The 23442-nt window shown below is 51.5% G+C and overlaps 1 protein-coding gene across 4 annotated transcripts in view; it reads right to left on the bottom strand.

Annotated features, from left to right (window-relative positions):
- LOC123762726 (vascular endothelial growth factor receptor kdr-like) overlaps positions 1 to 23442 on the bottom strand; it is a 471742-nt gene that overhangs the window by 260208 nt on the left and 188092 nt on the right. For all 4 annotated transcript variants that reach the window (XM_069332305.1, XM_069332302.1, XM_069332303.1 and 1 more), the window contains exons 3-5: positions 6263 to 6429; positions 2592 to 2651; positions 494 to 620 (exon numbers count right to left, since the gene is read on the bottom strand). In XM_069332305.1, the coding sequence (XP_069188406.1) occupies positions 494 to 620; positions 2592 to 2651; positions 6263 to 6429 (354 nt within the window). The remainder of the gene's footprint in view (positions 1 to 493; positions 621 to 2591; positions 2652 to 6262; positions 6430 to 23442) is intronic.

The raw sequence follows: 23442 nt of genomic DNA on the forward strand, positions 1-23442 counted from the left end.
CACACCAACACCCACCACACCACCAACACCCACCACACCCACCACCAACACCCACCACACCAACACCCACCAAACCAACACCCCCCCCACACCACACCACACCAACACCCACCACACCAACACCCACCACACCAACACCCACCACACCAACACCCACCACACCACCAACACCCACCACACCAACACCCACCAAACCAACACCCCCCCACACCACACCACACCAACACCCACCACACCACACCACACCACCACACCACACCAACACCCACCACCAACACCCACCACACCAACACCCACCAAACCAACACCCCCCACTACACCACCACACCACACCAACACCACACCACACCACCCACCACACCACACCAACACCCACCACACCAACACCCACCACACCAACACCCACCACACCAACACCCACCACACCAACACCCACCACACCAACACCCACCACACCAACACCCACCACACCAACGCCCACCACACCACCTACCTCTGACGTAGACATAAATGGAAGCTATGAGTGGGTCGTCGACGTCACAGCCGAGGTTGGCCATGTTCTCTGTGGTGTTGTGGAGACACGAGTAGTAGCCCACATGTGTGTAGTTGACGGCCTCCACCTGCGGCAGGAACCACACCTGTTACAACACCGCCACGGAGGACCAGGGCACCAGGGAATGGGTATGTGGGTACGAGATATGGGGTATAAGGGTTCATGATCATGTACCCTCCTCTTTGTGTCCGTTCCATTCCCTCCCTCCTCCTGACACCAGCTGGGCGGCTGACACCCCCCCCCTGACACCAACTACGCGGCTGACACCCCTCCTGACACCAGCTGGACGGCTGACACCCCCTCCTGACACCACCTGGACGGCTGACACCCCTCCTGACACCAGCTGGGCGGCTGACACCCCCTCCTGACACCAGCTAGGCGGCTGACACCCCTCCTGACACCAACTACGCGGCTGACACCCCCTCCTGACACCAGCTGGACGGCTGACACCCCTCCTGACACCAGCTGGGCGGCTGACACCCCCTCCTGACACCAGCTGGGCGGCTGACACCCCCTCCTGACACCAGCTGGGAGGCTGACACCCCTTCCTGACACCAGCTGGGAGGCTGACACCCCCTCCTGACACCAGCTGGGAGGCTGACACCCCCTCCTGACACCAGCTGGGAGGCTGACACCCCCTCCTGACACCAGCTGGGAGGCTGACACCCCCTCCTGACACCAGCTGGGAGGCTGACACCCCCTCCTGACACCAGCTGGGAGGCTGACACCCCCTCCTGACACCAGCTGGGCGGCTGACACCCCCTCCTGACAACAGCGTGACGGCTGACACCCCTCCTGACACCAGCTGGACGGCTGACACCCCCTCCTGACAGCAGCTGGACGGCTGACACCCCCTCCTGACACCAGCTGGACGGCTGACACCCCCTCCTGACACCAGCTGGACGGCTGACACCCCCTCCTGACACCAGCTGGACGGCTGACACCCCTTCCTGACAGCAGCTGGACGGCTGACACCCCTCCTGACACCAGCTGGGCGGCTGACACCCCTCCTGACACCAACTACGCGGCTGACACCCCTCCTGACACCAGCTGAGCGGCTGACACCCCCTCCTGACACCAGCTGGGAAGCTGACACCCCCTCCTGACACCAGCTCGACGGCTGACACCCCCTCCTGACACCAGCGTGACGGCTGACACCCCTCCTGACACCAGCTGGACGGCTGACACCCCCTCCTGACACTAGCTGGACGGCTGACACCCCTCCTGACACCAGCTGGACGGCTGACACCCCCTCCTGACACTAGCTGGACGGCTGACACCCCCTCCTGACACTAGCTGGACGGTTGACACCCCCTCCTGACACTAGCTGGACGGCTGACACCCCCTACTGACACTAGCTGGACGGCTGACACCCCTCCTGACACCAACTGGACGGCTGACACCAACTGGACGGCTGACACCCCCTCCTGACACTAGCTGGACGGCTGACACCCCCTCCTGACACTAGCTGAACGGCTGACACCCCCTCCTGACACCAGCTGGGCGGCTGACACCCCCTCCTGACACCAGCTGGGCGGCTGACACCCCCCTCCTGACACCAGCTGGGCGGCTGACACCCCCTCCTGACACTAACTGGACAGCTGACACCCCTCCTGACACCAGCTAGGCGGCTGACACCCCCTCCTGACACTAACTGGACGGCTGACACCCCTCCTGACACCAGCTGAGCGGCTGACACCCCTGCTGACACCAGCTGGGCGGCTGACACCCCCTCCTGACACCAGCTGGGCGGCTGACACCCCCTCCTGACACCAGCTGGGCGGCTGACACCCCCTCCTGACACCAGCTGGGCGGCTGACACCCCCTCCTGACACCAGCTGGGCGGCTGACACCCCCTCCTGACACCAGCTGGGCGGCTAACACCCCTCCTGACAGCAGCTGGGCGGCTGACACCCCCTCCTGACAGCAGCTGGGCGGCTGACACCCCTCCTGACAGCAGCTGGGCGGCTGACACCCCTCCTGACAGCAGCTGGGCGGCTGACACCCCCTCCTGACACCAGCTCGGCGGCTGACTCACCAGAAGGTTGACGACGTAAGGCTTGGGGTGACCAGGGTCGAGGATCTCATGGTAGTGTTCCTGAGGGAGAGATGACACAGCTTAGAGGTGACACAGATCACACATGTCACAGGACACACAGGTCACAGGACACACAGGTCACAGATGTTACAGGTCACACAGGTCACAGGTCACAGGTCACACAGATCACAGGTCACACAGGTCACAGGTCACACATGTCACAGGTCACACAGGTCACAGGTCACACATGTTACAGGTCACACATGTTACAGGTCACACAGGTCACAGGTCACACAGATCACAGGTCACACATGTCACACATGTCACAGGTCACACGTCACACATGTCACACGTCACACATGTCACAGGTCACACATGTCACAGGTCACACATGTCACAGGTCACACATGTCACAGGTCACACAGATCACAGGTCACACATGTCACAGGTCACACATGTCACAGGTCACACATGTCACAGGTCACACATGTCACAGGTCACACATGTCACAGGTCACAGGTGAGTAGGTGAGTAGGTGAGTACACAGGTCACAGGTCACACAGATCACAGATCACACAGGTCACAGGTCACACAGGTCACACATGTCACAGGTCACACATGTCACAGGTCACAGGTCACACAGGTCACAGGTCACACAGATCACAGGTCACACATGTCACAGGTCACACATGTCACAGGTCACACATGTCACAGGTCACACATGTCACAGGTCACACAGGTCACACAGATCACAGGTCACACAGATCACAGGTCACACATGTCACAGGTCACACATGTCACACAGGTCACAGGTCACACAGGTCACATGTCACACAGGTCACAGGTCACACATGTCACAGGTCACACATGTCACAGGTCACACATGTCACAGGTCACATGTCACAGGTCACAGGTCACACAGGTCACACATGTCACAGGTCACACAGATCTCAGGTCACACAGGTCACACATGTCACAGGTCACACAGATCACAGGTCACAGATGTCACAGGTCACACATGTCACAGGTCACACATGTCACAGGTCACACATGTCACAGGTCACACATGTCACAGGTCACAGGTCACACAGATCACAGGTCACACAGGTCACACAGATCACAGGTCATAGGTCACAGGTCTCACAGGTCACACATGTCACACAGGTAACACAGGTCACAGGTCACACAGGCCACACATGTCACAGGTCATACAGGTCACAGGTCACACAGGCCACACATGTCACAGGTCACAGGTCACATGTCACAGATGTCACAGGTCACACATGTCACAGGTCACACATGTCACAGGTCACACATGTCACAGGTCACACATGTCACAGGTCACACATGTCACAGGTCACACATGTTACAGGTCACACATGTCACAGGTCACACATGTCACAGGTCACACAGATCACAGGTCACACAGATCACAGGTCACACAGGTCACAGGTCACACAGATCACATGTCACACAGGTCACAGGTCACACAGATCACATGTCACACAGGTCACAGGTCACACAGGTCACAGGTCACACAGGTCACAGGACAAACAGGTCACACCCTCGTATACCTGACGTTGTCTGCCATAATTCTCTGCACAATTAACAACATTGGCTGATGGTAAACAAAATAGAAGCTAAGGTTGTGTGGTGGTGTTGCAGAGGGTGTGGCAGAGAGTGTGGCAGAGTGTGGGGCAGAGGGTGTGGCAGAGGGTGTGGCAGAGGGTGTGGCAGAGGGTGTGGCAGAGGGTGTGGCAGAGGGTGTGGCAGAGAGTGTGGCAGAGAGTGTGGCAGAGAGTGTGGCAGAGTGTGTGGCAGAGAGTGTGGCAGAGGGTGTGGCAGAGGGTGTGGCAGAGGGTGTGGCAGAGAGTGTGGCAGAGAGTGTGGCAGAGTGTGTGGCATTGAGTGTGGCAGAGGGTGTGGCAGGTGGTGTGGCAGGGGGTGTGGCAGAGAGTGTGGCAGGTGGTGTGGCAGGGGGTGTGGCAGGGGGTGTGGCAGGTGGTGTGGCAGAGAGTGTGGCAGAGAGTGTGGCAGAGGGCGTGGCAGAGGGCGTGGCAGGTGGTGTGGCAGAGAGTGTGGCAGAGAGTGTGGCAGAGAGTGTGGCAGAGAGTGTGGCAGAGAGTGTGGCAGAGAGTGTGGCAGAGAGTGTGGCAGGTGGTGTGGCAGAGAGTGTGGCAGGTGGTGTGGCAGAGAGTGTGGCAGAGAGTGTGGCAGGTGGTGTGGCAGGTGTGTGTGGCAGAGTGTGGCAGAGTGTGGCAGGTGGTGTGGCAGAGTGTGGTAGGTGGTGTGGCAGAGAGTGTGGCAGAGAGTGTGGCAGAGAGTGTGGCAGAGAGTGTGGCAGGTGGTGTGGCAGAGAGTGTGGCAGGTGGTGTGGCAGAGAGTGTGGCAGGTGGTGTGGCAGAGAGTGTGGAAGGTGGTGTGGCAGAGAGTGTGGCAGAGAGTGTGGGTGGTGTGGCAGGTGGTGTGGCAGAGAGTGTGGCAGGTGGTGTGGCAGAGAGTGTGGAAGGTGGTGTGGCAGAGAGTGTGGCAGGTGGTGTGGCAAAGAGTGTGGCAGGTGGTGTGGCAGGTGGTGTGGCAGAGAGTGTGGCAGGTGGTGTGGCAGAGAGTGTGGCAGAGAGTGTGGCAGGTGGTGTGGCAGAGAGTGTGGCAGGTGGTGTGGCAGAGAGTGTGGCAGAGAGTGTGGCAGAGAGTGTGGCAGAGAGTGTGGCAGAGAGTGTGGCAGAGAGTGTGGCAGAGAGTGTGGCAGAGAGTGTGGCAGAGAGTGTGGCAGGTGGTGTGGCAGAGAGTGTGGCAGGTGGTGTGGCAGAGGGTGTGGCAGGTGGTGTGGCAGAGGGTGTGGCAGGTGGTGTGGCAGGTGGTGTGGCAGGTGGTGTGGCAGAGAGTGTGGCAGGTGGTGTGGCAGAGGTTGTGGCAGGTGGTGTGGCAGAGAGTGGCAGAGGGTGTGGCAGCTGTGGCAGGTGGTGTGGCAGAGAGTGTGGCAGAGAGTGTGGCAGAGAGTGTGGCAGGTGGTGTGGCAGAGGATGTGGCAGGTGGTGTGGCAGAGGGTGTGGCAGAGGGTGTGGCAGGTGGTGTGGCAGAGAGTGTGGCAGGTGGTGTGGCAGGTGGTGTGGCAGGTGGTGTGGCAGGTGGTGTGGCAGAGGATGTGGCAGGTGGTGTGGCAGAGAGTGTGGCAGAGAGTGTGGCAGAGAGTGTGGCAGGTGGTGTGGCAGAGAGTGTGGCAGAGAGTGTGGCAGAGAGTGTGGCAGAGAGTGTGGCAGAGAGTGTGGCAGAGAGTGTGGCAGAGAGTGTGGCAGAGAGTGTGGCAGAGAGTGTGGCAGAGAGTGTGGCAGAGAGTGTGGCAGAGAGTGTGGCAGAGAGTGTGGCAGGTGGTGTGGCAGTTCTTAGTACACATTTAATTTATCCAATACAAATCTCTTCTACAGCAAAATTGTTTTTATCTCTAAGTGTTATTGTATTGTAGAGTTTTCCTTGTAATCTTAGTATCCTAATATCTCTTTATAATTGTCATTTTAACAACTTGAGACCTAAGATTAATTTCGTGTGTGTGTGTGTGTGTGTGTGTGTGTGTGTGTGTGTGTGTGTGTGTGTGTGTGTGTGTGTGTGTGTGTACGTACGTGTACGTGTACGTTTACGTGTACGTGTACGTGTACGTGTACGTTGGTACTGACAGCTTGGACGTGGTCGTGGTCGGTGCACCAGGCGACGGGCTGGGAGGCCCTGCAGGTAATGTTGAGGGTGCTGCCAGGCTCCACCACCATCTGGTCACTGGCGTGCAGGATCTCCGGTCTCTCCGACAACAGCGGCTGGTCCTCCACCGCCTGCCCCACCGACACTCCTGCAGGCGACCAGTACAACAATGAAGCTAAAAACATGTATTATGTCATTCATACTCGTATGAAACGTCTCCCCTGAAGAGGAATCTTAGAGACATTACAGCTTTCCTGAGACATTGAGGCCTTGCTATCACTCACTGCCCTCCGCTATCTTCTCTACTGGGACGCCTGCAGGAAGCGAATAACTGAACGCAAACATGAGCTCCGGGATGCGAACGCTGGAGTGACATGGGGCCAACATGGTGGCCAGGTGTACCACCAGGGGCCAACATGGTGGCCAGGTGTACCACCAGGGGCCAACATGGTGGCCAGGTGTACCACCAGGGGCCAACATGGTGGCCAGGTGTACCACCAGGGGCCAACATGGTGGCCAGGTGTACCACCAGGGGCCAACATGGTGGCCAGGTGTACCACCAGGGGCCAACATGGTGGCCAGGTGTACCACCAGGGGCCAACATGGTGGCCAGGTGTACCACCAGGGGCCAACATGGTGGCCAGGTGTACCACCAGGGGCCAACATGGTGGCCAGGTGTACCACCAGGGGCCAACATGGTGGCCAGGTGTACCACCAGGGGCCAACATGGTGGCCAGGTGTACCACCAGGGGCCAACATGGTGGCCAGGTGTACCACCAGGGGCCAACATGGTGGCCAGGTGTACCACCAGGGGCCAACATGGTGGCCAGGTGTACCACCAGGGGCCAACATGGTGGCCAGGTGTACCACCAGGGGCCAACATGGTGGCCAGGTGTACCACCAGGGGCCAACATGGTGGCCAGGTGTACCACCAGGGGCCAACATGGTGGCCAGGTGTACCACCAGGGGCCAACATGGTGGCCAGGTGTACCACCAGGGGCCAACATGGTGGCCAGGTGTACCACCAGGGGCCAACATGGTGGCCAGGTGTACCACCAGGGGCCAACATGGTGGCCAGGTGTACCACCAGGGGCACACATGGTGGCCAGGTGTACCACCAGGGGCACACATGGTGGCCAGGTGTACCACCAGGGGCACACATGGTGGCCAGGTGTACCACCAGGGGCCAACATGGTGGCCAGGTGTACCACCAGGGGCCAACATGGTGGCCAGGTGTACCACCAGGGGCCAACATGGTGGCCAGGTGTACCACCAGGGGCCAACATGGTGGCCAGGTGTACCACCAGGGGCCAACATGGTGGCCAGGTGTACCACCAGGGGCCAACATGGTGGCCAGGTGTACAACCAGGGGCCAACATGGTGGCCAGGTGTACCACCAGGGGCCAACATGGTGGCCAGGTGTACCAACCAGGGGCCAACATGGTGGCCAGGTGTACCACCAGGGGCCAACATGGTGGCCAGGTGTACCACCAGGGGCCAACATGGTGGCCAGGTGTACCACCAGGGGCCAACATGGTGGCCAGGTGTACCACCAGGGGCCAACATGGTGGCCAGGTGTACAACCAGGGGCCAACATGGTGGCCAGGTGTACCACCAGGGGCCAACATGGTGGCCAGGTGTACCACCAGGGGCCAACATGGTGGCCAGGTGTACCACCAGGGGCCAACATGGTGGCCAGGTGTACCACCAGGGGCCAACATGGTGGCCAGGTGTACCACCAGGGGCCAACATGGTGGCCAGGTGTACAAACCAGGGGCCAACATGGTGGCCAGGTGTACAAACCAGGGGCCAACATGGTGGCCAGGTGTACAAACCAGGGGCCAACATGGTGGCCAGGTGTACAACCAGGGGCCAACATGGTGGCCAGGTGTACAAACCAGGGGCCAACATGGTGGCCAGGTGTACAAACCAGGGGCCAACATGGTGGCCAGGTGTACAAACCAGGGGCCAACATGGTGGCCAGGTGTACAAACCAGGGGCCAACATGGTGGCCAGGTGTACAAACCAGGGGCCAACATGGTGGCCAGGTGTACAAACCAGGGGCCAACATGGTGGCCAGGTGTACAAACCAGGGGCCAACATGGTGGCCAGGTGTACAACCAGGGGCCAACATGGTGGCCAGGTGTACAAACCAGGGGCCAACATGGTGGCCAGGTGTACAAACCAGGGGCCAACATGGTGGCCAGGTGTACAAACCAGGGGCCAACATGGTGGCCAGGTGTACAAACCAGGGGCCAACATGGTGGCCAGGTGTACAAACCAGGGGCCAACATGGTGGCCAGGTGTACAAACCAGGGGCCAACATGGTGGCCAGGTGTACAAACCAGGGGCCAACATGGTGGCCAGGTGTACAAACCAGGGGCCAACATGGTGGCCAGGTGTACCACCAGGGGCCAACATGGTGGCCAGGTGTACAACCAGGGGCCAACATGGTGGCCAGGTGTACCAACCAGGGGCCAACATGGTGGCCAGGTGTACAACCAGGGGCCAACATGGTGGCCAGGTGTACAACCAGGGGCCAACATGGTGGCCAGGTGTACAAACCAGGGGCCAACATGGTGGCCAGGTGTACAAACCAGGGGCCAACATGGTGGCCAGGTGTACAAACCAGGGGCCAACATGGTGGCCAGGTGTACCACCAGGGGCCAACATGGTGGCCAGGTGTACAACCAGGGGCCAACATGGTGGCCAGGTGTACAACCAGGGGCCAACATGGTGGCCAGGTGTACAAACCAGGGGCCAACATGGTGGCCAGGTGTACCAACCAGGGGCCAACATGGTGGCCAGGTGTACCAACCAGGGGCCAACATGGTGGCCAGGTGTACCAACCAGGGGCCAACATGGTGGCCAGGTGTACCAACCAGGGGCCAACATGGTGGCCAGGTGTACCAACCAGGGGCCAACATGGTGGCCAGGTGTACAACCAGGGGCCAACATGGTGGCCAGGTGTACAACCAGGGGCCAACATGGTGGCCAGGTGTACAACCAGGGGCCAACATGGTGGCCAGGTGTACAACCAGGGGCCAACATGGTGGCCAGGTGTACAACCAGGGGCCAACATGGTGGCCAGGTGTACAACCAGGGGCCAACATGGTGGCCAGGTGTACCAACCAGGGGCCAACATGGTGGCCAGGTGTACAAACCAGGGGCCAACATGGTGGCCAGGTGTACAACCAGGGGCCAACATGGTGGCCAGGTGTACCAACCAGGGGCCAACATGGTGGCCAGGTGTACCAACCAGGGGCCAACATGGTGGCCAGGTGTACCACCAGGGGCCAACATGGTGGCCAGGTGTACCACCCAGGGGCCCAACATGGATGGCCAGGTGTACCACCAGGGGCCAACATGGTGGCCAGGTGTACCACCAGGGGCCAACATGGTGGCCAGGTGTACCACCAGGGGCCAATCATGGTGGCCAGGTGTACCACCAGGGGCCAACATGGTGGCCAGGTGTACCACCAGGGGCCAACATGGTGGCCAGGTGTACCACCAGGGGCCAACATGGTGGCCAGGTGTACCACCAGGGGCCAACATGGTGGCCAGTGTACCACAAGGGGCCAACATGGTGGCCAGGTGTACCACCAGGGGCCAACATGGTGGCCAGGTGTACCACCAGGGGCCAACATGGTGGCCAGGTGTACCACCAGGGGCCCAACATGGTGGCCAGGTGTACACACCGGGGCAACATGGTGGCCAGGTGTACCCACAGGGGCAACCTGGTGGCCAGGTGTACCACCAGGGGCCAACATGGTGGCCAGGTGTACCACCAGGGGCCAAACATGGTGGCCAGGTGTACCACCAGGGGCCAACATGGTGGCCAGGTGTACCACCAGGGGCCAACATGGTGGCCAGGTGTACCACCAGGGGCCAACATGGTGGCCAGGTGTACCACCAGGGGGCCAACATGGTGGCCAGGTGTACCACAGGGTCAACATGGTGGCCAGGTGTACCACCAGGGGCCAACATGGTGGCCAGGTGTACCACCAGGGTCAACATGGTGGCCAGGTGTACCACCAGGGGCCAACATGGTGGCCAGGTGTACCACCAGGGGTCAACATGGTGGCCAGGTGTACCACCAGGGGTCAACATGGTGGCCAGGTGTACCACCAGGGGTCAACATGGTGGCCAGGTGTACCTCCAGGGGTCAACATGGTGGCCAGGTGTACCACCAGGGGTCAACATGGTGGCCAGGTGTACCACCAGGGGTCAACATGGTGGCCAGGTGTACCACCAGGGGTCAACATGGTGGCCAGGTGTACCACCAGGGGTCAACATGGTGGCCAGGTGTACCACCAGGGGTCAACATGGTGGCCAGGTGTACCACCAGGGATCAACATGGTGGCCAGGTGTACCACCAGGGGTCAACATGGTGGCCAGGTGTACCACCAGGGGTCAACATGGTGGCCAGGTGTACCACCAGGGGTCAACATGGTGGCCAGGTGTGTGTGTGTGTGTGTGTGTGTGTGTGTGTGTGTGTGTGTGTGTGTGTGTGTGTGTGTGTGTGTGTGTGTGTGTGTGTGTCAGCCTGGGGCGGGCTGGTGGTGAGTAGCCTAATACATCACAACACATTACGTTACAAACTGAATTTCCAGGGACACATTCTAAATATAGCAAAAAAAAAGTTTCAAAAACTGTTGGCATTCTTTCTAAGATCAGATATTATGTACCTCGCCCTGCCCTGGTGACACTCTATTACTCCCTCATCTATCCATATCTCAACTATGGTATTTGTGCTTGGGGTTCTACTACCCAAAATCATTTATGTCCTCTAATTACTCAACACAAAGCTGCTATTAGGACAATATCCAACTCTGGCCCCAGACAGCACTCGGTACCCTTACTCAAATCTCTGAATATGTTAGATATTAAGTCACTGCACATTCTCTCATGTGTATTATATATATATAAAACGCTAAACTGTAATGTCAATCCTGACCTTCAACGCTTCCTAGAAGGTTGTAACAGAACCCATGAGCACCACACCAGAAACAAATACCTATTTGATATTCCAAGTGTGCGATTTAACCAAACTAGAAATGCTCTACAAATCAAGGGACCCAGAATGTGGAATGACCTTCCCAATCATGTCAAAGGCCACATGTACCTCTCTCAACCAGTTTAAGAGAAAAATTAAGTACTACCTAATAACCTCCTGTAACCTACCTTACCCCCTAAATGTCATCCCTTGTTTTACTATTTTTAAACAATGCAGTTTGTTGACCAACTTGTATATTGGCTATTTTCTACCATGTTCCCCCTTTTTTATCTTTTTTTTCTTGCAACACAATTTATACTTTAAGCTCAATTACTATTAAGTTTTAGTCCAAGTGTTTTTCCCCGCCTCACCTTGCCCGAAACACTATGCGAACTAGTGACTTTAGGTATTGTATGTACTACCGCTATCTATAAATCCATCATTATGTTTGTATCTCTGCATCTATATATGTACTTTTCCTAAATAAAATGTTATTATTATTATTACATCACCATATAAATCTTACCAAAGAGAAATACTTCAAGAACTTACTTCCCAAAGATGTCGTCAAAGACGGCGAGGTTTACCACCTTTGATATTTATTTATTTATATATATATATAAACAAGAAGGTACATTGGGATTGTGAGGATACATAGCATAGTAATTACAATCTGGTAAAGCCACTAGTACGTGCAACGTTTCGGACAGGTTGTTAATATAGTGAACTTCATGTTAGTGAAGAAGTCTGACACACTGGTACACTAGGACCAGCTGCTGCATGGTGTGAACTCCAACTGACCTACAACTTCACTCACTCCCTCTCTCCCTCGTAGTCCCCTCCACCCATCTTCCCCCCTTCCCATCTCCCACTCTACCCCTTCCTATTTCCCCTCTCCCCCAATCAATCGCTTCCCCTACTTACACCTTCCATTCTCCACCCAAGATGTTTCAAGACCCAGCCAGCCATGCTGCCGCGTGAAGTAAGGAACAGTGCATTACGGCAGAGTTATGGCGTGGTGAGGAGGGGCATGGTGAGGGAGGGCCTGGTGAGGGAGGGCCTGGTGAGGGAGGGCGTGGTGAGGAGGGGCATGGTGAGGGAGCCCCACAGTGCTGGCTGCCTACACCAAACCTCTGGCTGGTGCGGCCGGAAGTGCAGTCGTGGTGATAAGGCGGGCCCGGGGCCGCTCTCAGCGGACACTTGGTGTAAACAACTGCACCTCACCACACACAACTTCACCACACTCCTTCACCAATTATAAATTGCTCTCTGTCATCCCTAATTTGTTGGCATTCTTTCTAAGATCAGATATTATGTACCTCGCCCTTCCCTGGTGACTCTCTATTACTCCCTCATCTATCCCTATCTCAACTATGGTATTTGTGCTTGGGGCTCTACTACCCAAAATTATTTACGTCCTCTAATTACTCAACACAAAGCTGCTATTAGGACAATATCCAACTCTGGCCCCAGACATCACTCGGTACCCCTACTCAAATCTCTGAATATGTTAGATATTAAGTCACTGCACATTCTCTCATGTGTATTATACATATATAAAACGCTGAACTGTAATGCCAATCCTGACCTCAAAAGCTTCATTGAAGGTTGTAACAGATCCCATGAGCACCACACCAGAAATAAATACAGTTTTGATATTCCAAGAGTACGACTTAATCAAACTAGAAATGCTCTACAAATCAAGGGACCCAGAATGTGGAATGACCTTCCCAACCATGTTAAAGACTGTACACCTCTCAACCAGTTTAAGATAAAAACGAAGCTATACCTAATAAATTCCCTGTAACCTACCTTACCCCTCTGTTGTCAACCCATGTATGTTTTTTTAAATGACGCTGTTTGTCGACAGAATTGTATTTGTGCTGCTTTTTCAGCCATGTTCCCCCGTTTTTATTTTTTTTTTATTTTGTTCTCAACTCATTTTATTCTTTATGCTCAATTAGTATTAAGCTTTAGTCATTTAAGTTTTTCATGCCCAAAACGCTTTGCGTAATAGTGGCTTTAGGCATTGTATGTACTAGCCCTATCTATAAATCCATCACTCTTTGTAAAATCTCTTGTATGTATGTACCTTACCTAAATAAACATTTGATTTGATTTGATTTGAACAAGAATGGAGGAATGAATAACTGGGTAGAAGTCTGAATAAGGAATACCTTTGAGGCTATCCTACAAGTGTGGATAGATTCCTTAGCGGCAGTATTCACATGCTAATGTGAATACTGCCGCTAAGGAGGCTATCCACATTTGTAGGATAGCCTCAAAGGTATTCCTTATTCAGACTTCTACCCAGTTATTCATTCCTCCATTCTTGTTTTAAGAATTCGTGTCCATTTAAGGACACACCAATATGGCGGGGAACCCAACAAAACTCCACTGTCTTAAATCTGCTGGAGATAAGACACTCAGCCAATGTTTAATTTCGACTATAAGAGAATGGACAGTATTTAAGGACTCCAGAGCCATGAGGGCACTGTGGGAGTCAACTACAACAACAAAGGAAGGATTGACAGCGAGAAAGCAGTTGTCGAAGACTATACAAAATAGCATAAAGGTTTGCGGTGAAGATGCTAGTCTCTGGAGGCAGGCGGCACATATAGGTGTGGTCAGGAAAAACAACAGAGTAGCCTACACCTTCTGCAGACTTAGACCCATCGGTGAAGCCGGAGAGGGAGCGGGAGTGTGAAGAAAAGTGTTCAAGGAAAAGGAGTTTCAGAACTGTAGGACAGGTAAAAGCTTAAGTCATGTGGGTCAAGGTTCTACAAAACTTAGTAAGAGGGACCCTCCATGGGGGCAAGGATGGCATGACACAAGGAGAAACATTGGTAACACGAACAGAGAGAGAGAACCTTGCAAGCGAGACAACAGTACGGAAACAGGTAAGTGGTGAATGTGAAGAGTGAGGGTGTTGTAGGGACTGGGCAAAGTTAGCGATCACAGTAGCTATCACGGCAATCCTGTAGACACAGGACGCCTGTTCTAACATATAGGCTCTGGGTAGGAGTTGAACGAAAGGCACCAGAGCTGAGGCGTAACCCAGCATGGTGAAGAGCATCAAGATGACTAAGAATTGAGGGAGAGGCAGACAAGTAAGCTGGGCAACCATAATCGAGTTTAGACAGCACGAGAGAGGAATGTAAAGAGAAGAGCGTGCGCCTATCAGCTCCCCAAGCAAGACCTTAAATAAAGGCCTTAAGTAAGTTAAGAGCCTTAGAGCATTCAACTCTGAGGTAACTGATATGGGACGACCAAGAAAAACTAGTGTCAAAGATTAACCCCAGAAGCTTAGCAGAATCCATTATATAAAAGAGGATTTCTATAAAGCGACAAAAGGGGACGAGCAACAATCTGCTTCCGAGTAAAATCATAGCCCATGTCTTAGCTGTAGAGAACATTGAAGCCATGATTGGTGGCCTAGGACGACACAGCATCAATCGCAAGTTGAAGCCGCCGTTGGAGGAAATGCGAGTCATCACCCCGACAGCAAAGGGTAAGATCGTCAACAGAGCGCTGAGAAAATGCCAGAGGAAAGGGAGGAAAGAAGACCATTGAGGACAACAAGGAAAAGAGTAGTGCTCAGAATACCACCTTGGAGTACACCGTATTGCCGAAAAGAGGCAGAGAGTGGTACCAAGTCTCACTCGAAAGGAACGACTACAGAGGAAGCGTTGTAGGAAGACAGAAAAATTACCACGAAGGCCAAAAGAACGGAGCTGAAACAGAACATGGTATCTCCAGGTGGTGTCCTATGCCTTTTCCAAGTCAAAAAGGACAGCAACAACGGAGGTCGTCTCATCAAAAGCAGTACGAATAGAGACCTCCAAGTTCACCAGGACATCAATCATGCTGCAACACTTTTGAAAGCCAAATTGAGAAGGAGAGAGGTGGTGATAGTGTTCCAAGAACCACATCAGACGAACATTAACCATACGTTCAAAGAGTTTGCAGATGCAACTCATGAGGGTAATAGGATGGAAGTTCTTAGGGGATGACCCTAGAGAACCTGGTTTTCAAATAGGAAGAACAACCGCCTCAAGCCAGTCCTCAGGGACTGACGACGACTCCCAGATTCGCTTAATTAGTTATGGGCAAGGGCTCCAGATTTCCCTAAAAAATGCATTAAATGAAAACTAATTCTATTTCAATCAAACTTTTTTGACTAGTTGTATATGAAAAGTGTTTCATCTGGTCCAAGTCTCAACATCGTAGCATAAATAGGAAGGGAGAAAAAAAATATTGAAGTAGGTGTCAAAATTATTACAAAACGGTCAAAAACGATTATGAAACACAAGTGTCAACTGAAATCATATCTATGACTCTCAGCTATCACATTAGCATATATTCAAAAAATATTATAATTAGTTTTATTAGAAAAATAATTAAGTTAAAAAAATTGATATATATTTTTTTTAATTAGTTTTTTTTTTGTTTTTTATCGGACTATTTGCATGAAACTTATACACGTGACTGCACATAAGCCTATCTGTAAGGGTGCCAATTTAGGAGAAAACTGGAAGATGTCAACCTCAGCCACAGATGGCAGCACCTTAGACTTTATTATTTTCTTATTTATTTTCATTATTTTCAACTAACAAACGTTGAAATAACACTTTCAATTTACATGAAACTTACACCTTATATGTAAAGTTTATGTCTCTAAAATCCCTAGGTAGCGTTTTGTCCTAAGTTTATTTATTGATTTTATAATAGCAATAAACATGGACATATTTGCATAATTTTTTTGGGGGGGGGAACTTTGAATATTTGTATTAGGAAAACTAAAGATGTTTTGGAAACTCCCTAACTCCAGATCCTTTATTATATGCTAATGTGTCAGAAAAGTGTCATAGAATGATTATATCTGAAAGGTGTTTTTGTTTATTTACACTTGAAAATGTGTAAAATTCGTTGAAAAAAATACAAAAATAAAAAATCTGCCTTTCTATTTAAGCTGCAGTACTGAAACTTTGAACAATTGCAGCTCTTTTTATACACAACTAGTCAAAAAATATTGGTTGACATTGAATAACTTTTATGAAACCATAGCCATGCCCCCGTTTATACATATTCAGTATATGCTGAAACGTACATGGAGGGAGAGAGCGAAGCATCTCATAATGAATGTCTTCTGAGCCCGCCTGCCTTAGAACAGCATCTATTGCAGAAGCAAGGAGAGGGGATGTACTCCTGAATGGAGCATCTGGCACCAGCAAGAATTACAGAAGATGAAAAAGACCTATCAAAAGTGATCTTCACTACGCAAAGAGGCTGACGACAACGATATGTTTAATATTCTCATGGCAGGTCTTTCAGTTTCTATCACAAGTCACAACATGGTGCGGGAAAATAACTATGTCAATGCTGGCATTTAACCAGGCACTTTAGGAGATTCGAACTGGGATCTCCCCAAAGCAGGACAACGAGGCTAAGCGGGCAGTGTACCAGTACAGGTGGGGTTAAAAGTGACAACTGTGCAGGCATTCAGTCACAATAACTAGACCACACACTAGAAGGTGAAGGGACGACGACGTTGCGGTCCGTCCTGGACCATTGTCAAGTCAAAAATGACATCTGTATCCACCGAATCAGCTAGGTGTTTATGGATGAATAAATCATCAGAACGTGTAGAATCAACATGATTGAGATCAAAATACTTTGTCCACATAGCAGGACCAAACAAAGCTTGGAATGTATTAGAGCCCGAAGGAATTGTGCGTATGCGAAATGTGGAGGTGACAGGCGCTTTAACCTCTCCCTTTCCCAGTAGGATGGAGTCTAAAGGTGCAGTTGTTACAAGGAGTGATGGAGCCTCACCAGGGGATGAGGTGGTCACCACTGGGGGCTCAGGGTTCAACCCTGCCACAAAGGTAGGAGGGGAGCAGAGAGGAGTAGTTGGGAGAGTCAGAGAAGCAGCTTGGTCTGGGCTCAATGTAGCGGGGGCTACAGAGGTCACCTTCCCATCACAGTCCGACTCGGGGGCCCGGTCGCCCACCCCACGAGTCAGAGAAGTTAAATGATGGTCAGAAAGGCATAAAAACGAACAGGTAAAACGTTCGTCCACGAATAAACCCCCATACCCACCAATGAGCCATAATTAGAGGATAGGACACCCCGACAAGACGGGGCCTCCCCGCAGCAGTGCATTGTGTGTATACGCCATGCAATCACCACCTTAAGAACCGTCAGTCCATCGAGATCGGGTTCAGCAACGAAGGCAAATTTTGACGATAAAAGCGTCCTCTCGCTTGACAACGTCAGGACAGTTTTACGGGTGAGTGTGCGCCTCCCCAAACCAAGAATGGCAAAGAGTTGGCAGGAAGGGATCTATCAGACAAGGGTGATGACTGTGGGTCATTTTTCTCGCCTTTATTTATTGTTGTTCATCGTTAATCACGTAACTTTTTTTTTTATTTTGAGATATATACAAGAGTTGTTACATTCTTGTAGAGCCACTAGTACGCGTAGCGTTTCGGGCAGGTCCCTGGAATACGATCCCCGCAGCGAAGAATCGTTGTTACAACCAAGTACACATTTTACTGTTGTGTTAAACAGAGGCTACAGTTAAGGATTTGCGCCCAGTAAATCCTCCCCGGCCAGGATACGAACCCATGACAAAGTGCTCGCGGAACGCCAGGCGAGTGTCTTACCACTACACCACAGAGACTAAATGAATAACTGTCTATAGACACATTATAATAGCCTTCGCTGCCGCTTAGTAAATGTTTGTAATATGTAGTCGACCGCCTCTTCATTAGAAAAGTGCACCAGAACAGGTCTGCTTTTTTTGCCATTATAAGACCTGTTTCTCGTGTCTAGCTGCCATCTAAGGATTTATACACCTCAATATTTTGCCCGGTTCAAACTTTTCAATCTGTATCCTTTTATTTCCTGCTTGTTTCTATCTCCTGCATTGTCCCATATTAGAGCAATTTTCTGATGTTGCCCCTCCAAATTCCGTTGTCTACCCTCACTCTCCAACCCGTCCTCTTACCAATAATGTCGCTTTTCGCTCGTATGCCTACGGCCAAAAATTGTTGTAATCCAAAATGGAAATTTATTTTCCAAATGAAATCGACCCAAAACAGCAAGTTTTGTTCTTCTGGTTGGTTAGGAGGGCAGTAAGTTCTCTTAAGGTTTCAAAACGTAATGAAAACTGTTAATTAGAACTCTTTTCCTAACCTAAAAGACTAAGCCAGAGGACCCAAAACAGAAAACGGGACAGTACGTCACTTTCGCGAGCCGCTTCCACTTTCTATTATGGCAATTTTTAGCCTTAGTGCGCATACGAGCGAATAGTGATATTATATGTAAGAGAACGCGTTCCTATTGCACCCATGTGTCACCTGCCCCTCCCATGCTCGCTAATCCATCCCCCACTAATCTGATCCTCCCACGAGTACTAATGCTTCCTGTGCCTAACTCCTTGTCACCCATTGTACACATGGCTTCCCATTCTCCCTTCAACTTCCTCATTTCCACCTGAATATAGTCCCTGAGCACTTGTTTTTGTCTCTTAATCTCATCTTGAGGTTATCTTGAGATGATTTCGGGGCTTTAGTGTCCCCCGCGGCCCGGTCCTCGACCAGGCCTCCACCCCCAGGAAGCAGCCCGTGACAGCTGACTAACACCCAGGTACCTATTTTACTGCTAGGTAACAGGGGCATAGGGTGAAAGAAACTCTGCCCATTGTTTCTCGCCGGCGCCTGGGATCGAACCCAGGACCACAGGATCACAAGTCCAGCGTGCTGTCCGCTCGGCCGACCGGCTCCCTATATCATCCTATATGTGTTGAACTATTTCTCTTTTAATTTCCAAGATCCAGTCGCTCCTCCTTTCAACACATTTCCCCATCACTTTCTCCATTAACCTATCCTCCTCTTCCATGATGCTGATTGACCTGATTTTGTCATTTGCAATAAACTACCTTAGTCAACAGAGGGTCAAACTATCTCCTTACTCGGTGTGCTGGGACAACAGGCGAGCGTTACCAGGTATCTTCTCCCAGGTGTGGTGTAGGAGTAGGTGAGGTCGAGGGGGTCGGTGTGAGGTCTTCTCCCAGGTGTGGTGTAGGAGTAGGTGAGGTCGAGGGGGTCGGTGTGAGGTCAACACCACACCATTGGTCTACTCTACAGTCTGGTACAACACTTCCAAACACACTATCTCAGCTTTCTTCACTTTCTTGTGGTTTCTGACAGTTTACCAGGTATTCATTCACTCATATACAATTTTTTCACTACTGGTAAACTGTTTAACCCTTGAGTATGTACTCACCTAGTTGTGCCTTGCGGGGGTTGAGCTTTGGCTCTTTGGTCCCGCCTCTCAACTGTCAATCAACAGGTGTACAGATTCCTGAGCCTACTTGGGCTCTATCATATCTACATTTGAAACTGTGTATAGAGTCAGCCTCCACCACATCACTGCCTAATGCATTCCATTTGTCAACCTACTCTGACACTAAAATAGTTTTTCTAATGTCTCTGTGGCTCCTTTGGGCAATCAATTTCCAAATTGAGTGTCCCCTAGTTCGTGTGCCCCTTGTGTTAAATAGTCTGGCTTTATCTACCCTATCAATTCCTTTGAACTATTTTGTATGTGGTGATCATGTCCCCTCTAACTCTTCTGTCTTCCACCGACGTGAGGTTTAAGTCCCGAAGTCTCTCCTCGTAGCTCATACCCCTCAGTTCGGGTACTAGTCTGGTGGCAAACCTTTGAACCTATTCCAGTTTAGCCTTATGCTTGACTAAATATGAACTCTATGCTGGAGCCGCATACTCCAGGATTGGTCTGACATATGTGGTATATAATGTTCTGAAAGATTCCTTACACAAGTTTCTGAAGGCCGTTCTTATGTTAGCCAAACTGACATATGCCGCTGATGTTATCCTCTTGATATGAGCTTCAGGGGACTAGGACTGGCGTGATATCAATCCCCAGGTCTTTCTCTCTGACTCTTGAAGTATTTCATCTCCCAAATGATACCTTGTATCTGGTCTTCTGCTCCCTACACCTATCTTCATTGCATTACATTTGCTTGGGTTAAACTCTAACAACCATTTGTTCGACCATTCCTGCAGCTTGTCCAGGTCTTCTTGAAGCCTCAAGGTGTCCTCTGTTTTAATCCTTCTCATAATTTTGGCGTCGTCAGCAAACATTGAGAGGAATGAGTCTATGCCCTCCGGGAGATCATTTACGTATATCAGAAACAGGATAGGTCCGAGTACAGAGCCCTGTGGGACTCCACTGGTGACCACGCCAATCTGAGGTCTCACCCCTCACTGTAACTCTCTGCTTCCTATTGCTTAGGTACTCCCTTATCCACTGGAGCGCCCTATCAGGTACTCCTGCCTGTTTCTCCAGCTTATGCATCAGCCTTTTATGGGATACTGTGTCAAAGGCTTTTCGACAAAAAAATGCAGTCCGCCCATCCTTCTCTTTCTTGTTTAATCTTTGTCACCTGATCGTAGAATTCTATTAAGCCTATAAGGCAAGATTTACCCTCCTTGAACCCATATTGATGGGTTGTCACGAAGTCTCTTCTCTCCAGATGTGTTACTAGGTATTTTCTCACGATCTTCTCCATCACTTTGCATGGTATACAAGTTAAGGACACTGGCCTGTAGTTGTGCCAGTGCCTCTTTCCTGTCACCCTTTTTGTATACTGGGACTACAATAGCCGTCTTCCATATTTCTGGTAGGTCTCCCGTTTCTAGTGACCTACTATACACCTAATTGTGCTTGCGGGGTTGAGCTCTGGCTCTTTGGTCTCGCCTCTCAACTGTCAATCAACAGGTGTACAGGTTCCTGAGCTTACTGGGCTCTATCATATCTACACTTGAAACTGTGTATGGAGTCAGCCTCCACCACATCACTGCCTAATGCATTCCATCTGTTAACTACTCTGACACTGAACAAGGTATTTCTAATTTGTGGCTCATTTGTGCTTATCTGTTTTTTAATTTGACCCTTGCTAAGACCCTTGATAAGTCCCACGGGGCCTCGTAGCCTGGTGGATAGCGCGCAGGACTCGTAATTATGTGGCGCGGGTTCGATTCCCGCACGAGGCAGAAACAAATGGGCAAAGTTTCTTTCACCCTAAATGCCCCTGTTACCTAGCAGTAAATAGGTACCTGGGAGTTAGTCAGCTGTCACGGGCTGGTTCCTGGGGGTGGAGGCCTGGTCGAGGACCGGGCCGCGGGGACACTAGAAAAAGCCCCGAAATCATCTCAAGATAACCTCAAGATTGCTTCTATATGCACTTTATCCCGCCCATCCTCCCAAGACAAGAGTACATAAAGTAAGTGGCTGATCTCCGTGGTGTAGTGGTAAGACACTCGCCTGGCGTTCCGCGAGCGCTATGTCATGGGTTCGTATCCTGGCCGGGGAGGATTTACTGGGCGCAATTCCTTAACTGTAGCCTCTGTTTAACGCAACAGTAAAATGTGTACTTGGATGAAAAAACGATTCTTCGCGGCAGGGGATCGTATTCCAGGGACCATAGGATTAAGGACTTGCCCGAAACGCTCCGCGTACTAGTGGCTCTACAAGAATGTAACAACTCTTGTATATCAAAAGCAGCAGTGTGGGGTGAAGGTCCGCCTGGGCGGAGACTCTTGTACTGAATTTGGACAAACTGGAAACTTGTTTAACCGCAAAACAAATATAAGAGCTAACCTGACCTCTCCTGGTCATCCTCGGCCTAATACACGCTATATTAAGCCACATATAGGACATATATGTTCTATAGTAGGCCTGGGAAGATTTTACTTGCTTTTTTTACCTTTATTTTTTTCGAACTTTAAAATTAATGGTACTAAAGGTGGTTTACTTGTGTTCTATTACACATGTTGGTACTGTGGACAAAAATAGTTACTATAAGTACTGACATTTGAGGAAGATGGGCTTGAGGTTATCTTATCTTGAGATAATTTCGGGGCTTTAGTGTCCCCGCGGCCCGGTCCTCGACCAGGCTTCCACCCCCAGGAAGCAGCCCGTGACAGCTGACTAGCACCCAGGTACCTATTTTACTGCTAGGTAACAGGGGGATAGGGTGAAAGAAACTCTGCCCATTGTTTCTCGCCGGCGCCCGGGATCAAATCCAGGACCACAGGATCACAAGTCCAGCATGTTGTTCGCTCGGCCGCCCGCCTCCTCCATGCCTAGAATGGATCATTGTCCAAGTTCCTGAAGGATGGCAAAAGGTTTCCCGGTATGGCACATTTTGCCATCGTTATTCTGCCTCTGACGATAGATCCTACCAGCCAGCATCAGAAATATTGCCGGAACAACCGTAGACATCTTCAAGAGGAAACTAGATTAGTTTCCTCCAAGGAGTGCCGGACCAACCGGGCTGTGGTGGGTATGTGGGCCTGCGGGCCGCTCCAAGCAACAGCCTGGTGGACCAAACTCTCACAAGTCAAGCCTGGCCTCGGGCCGGGCTTGGGGAGTAGAAGAACTCCCTGAACCCCATCAACCAGGTATCAACTTCCCTTTTTCACACGTTGGCCGTTGTTTCCTGCACCCTCTACTGTACTCTTGTGGCCTCAGGGTCCACCCAAATGACCTTGAATTGTTAGAGTCTAATAGCTGTGATTTAGACCATCTCTGGAGACTAAGACACCGTACAGTGTTGGGAGGTCCTCCTCAGGCGAGAGAGGTCCTCCTCAGGTGAGAGAGAGGTCCTCCTCGGGTGAGAGAGGCCGCGCAGCTCCACATCCTCACCACATATTGATAACAATGATCTCTTAATAGTTCACGTTCAATATTTGTTGGCATAGTATAGCTTGAATGTGGAGTATATTGCCTAGTATATCTTGCGGTTGGAACATGTTGTATGGTATACATTGTGTATTGTGGTGCGTACTACACCTTGAGTGTGTACTACACCTTGAGTGTGTAGTGTCTACTACACCTTGAGTGTGTAGTGTCTACTACAGCTTGAGTGTGTAGTGTCTACTACACCTTGAGTGTGTAGTGTCTACTACAGCTTGAGTGTGTAGTGTCTACTACACCTTGAGTGTGTAGTGTCTACTACACCTTGAGTGTGTAGTGTCTACTACAGCGTGAGTGTGTAGTGTCTACTACAGCGTGAGTGTGTAGTGTGTACTACGCAACCCATCCATCCTCCGAAATGACAATACGATTTAA

This window comes from Procambarus clarkii, chromosome 27 (genome assembly GCF_040958095.1).
Source record: "Procambarus clarkii isolate CNS0578487 chromosome 27, FALCON_Pclarkii_2.0, whole genome shotgun sequence".
Classification (NCBI taxonomy): domain Eukaryota; kingdom Metazoa; phylum Arthropoda; class Malacostraca; order Decapoda; family Cambaridae; genus Procambarus; species Procambarus clarkii.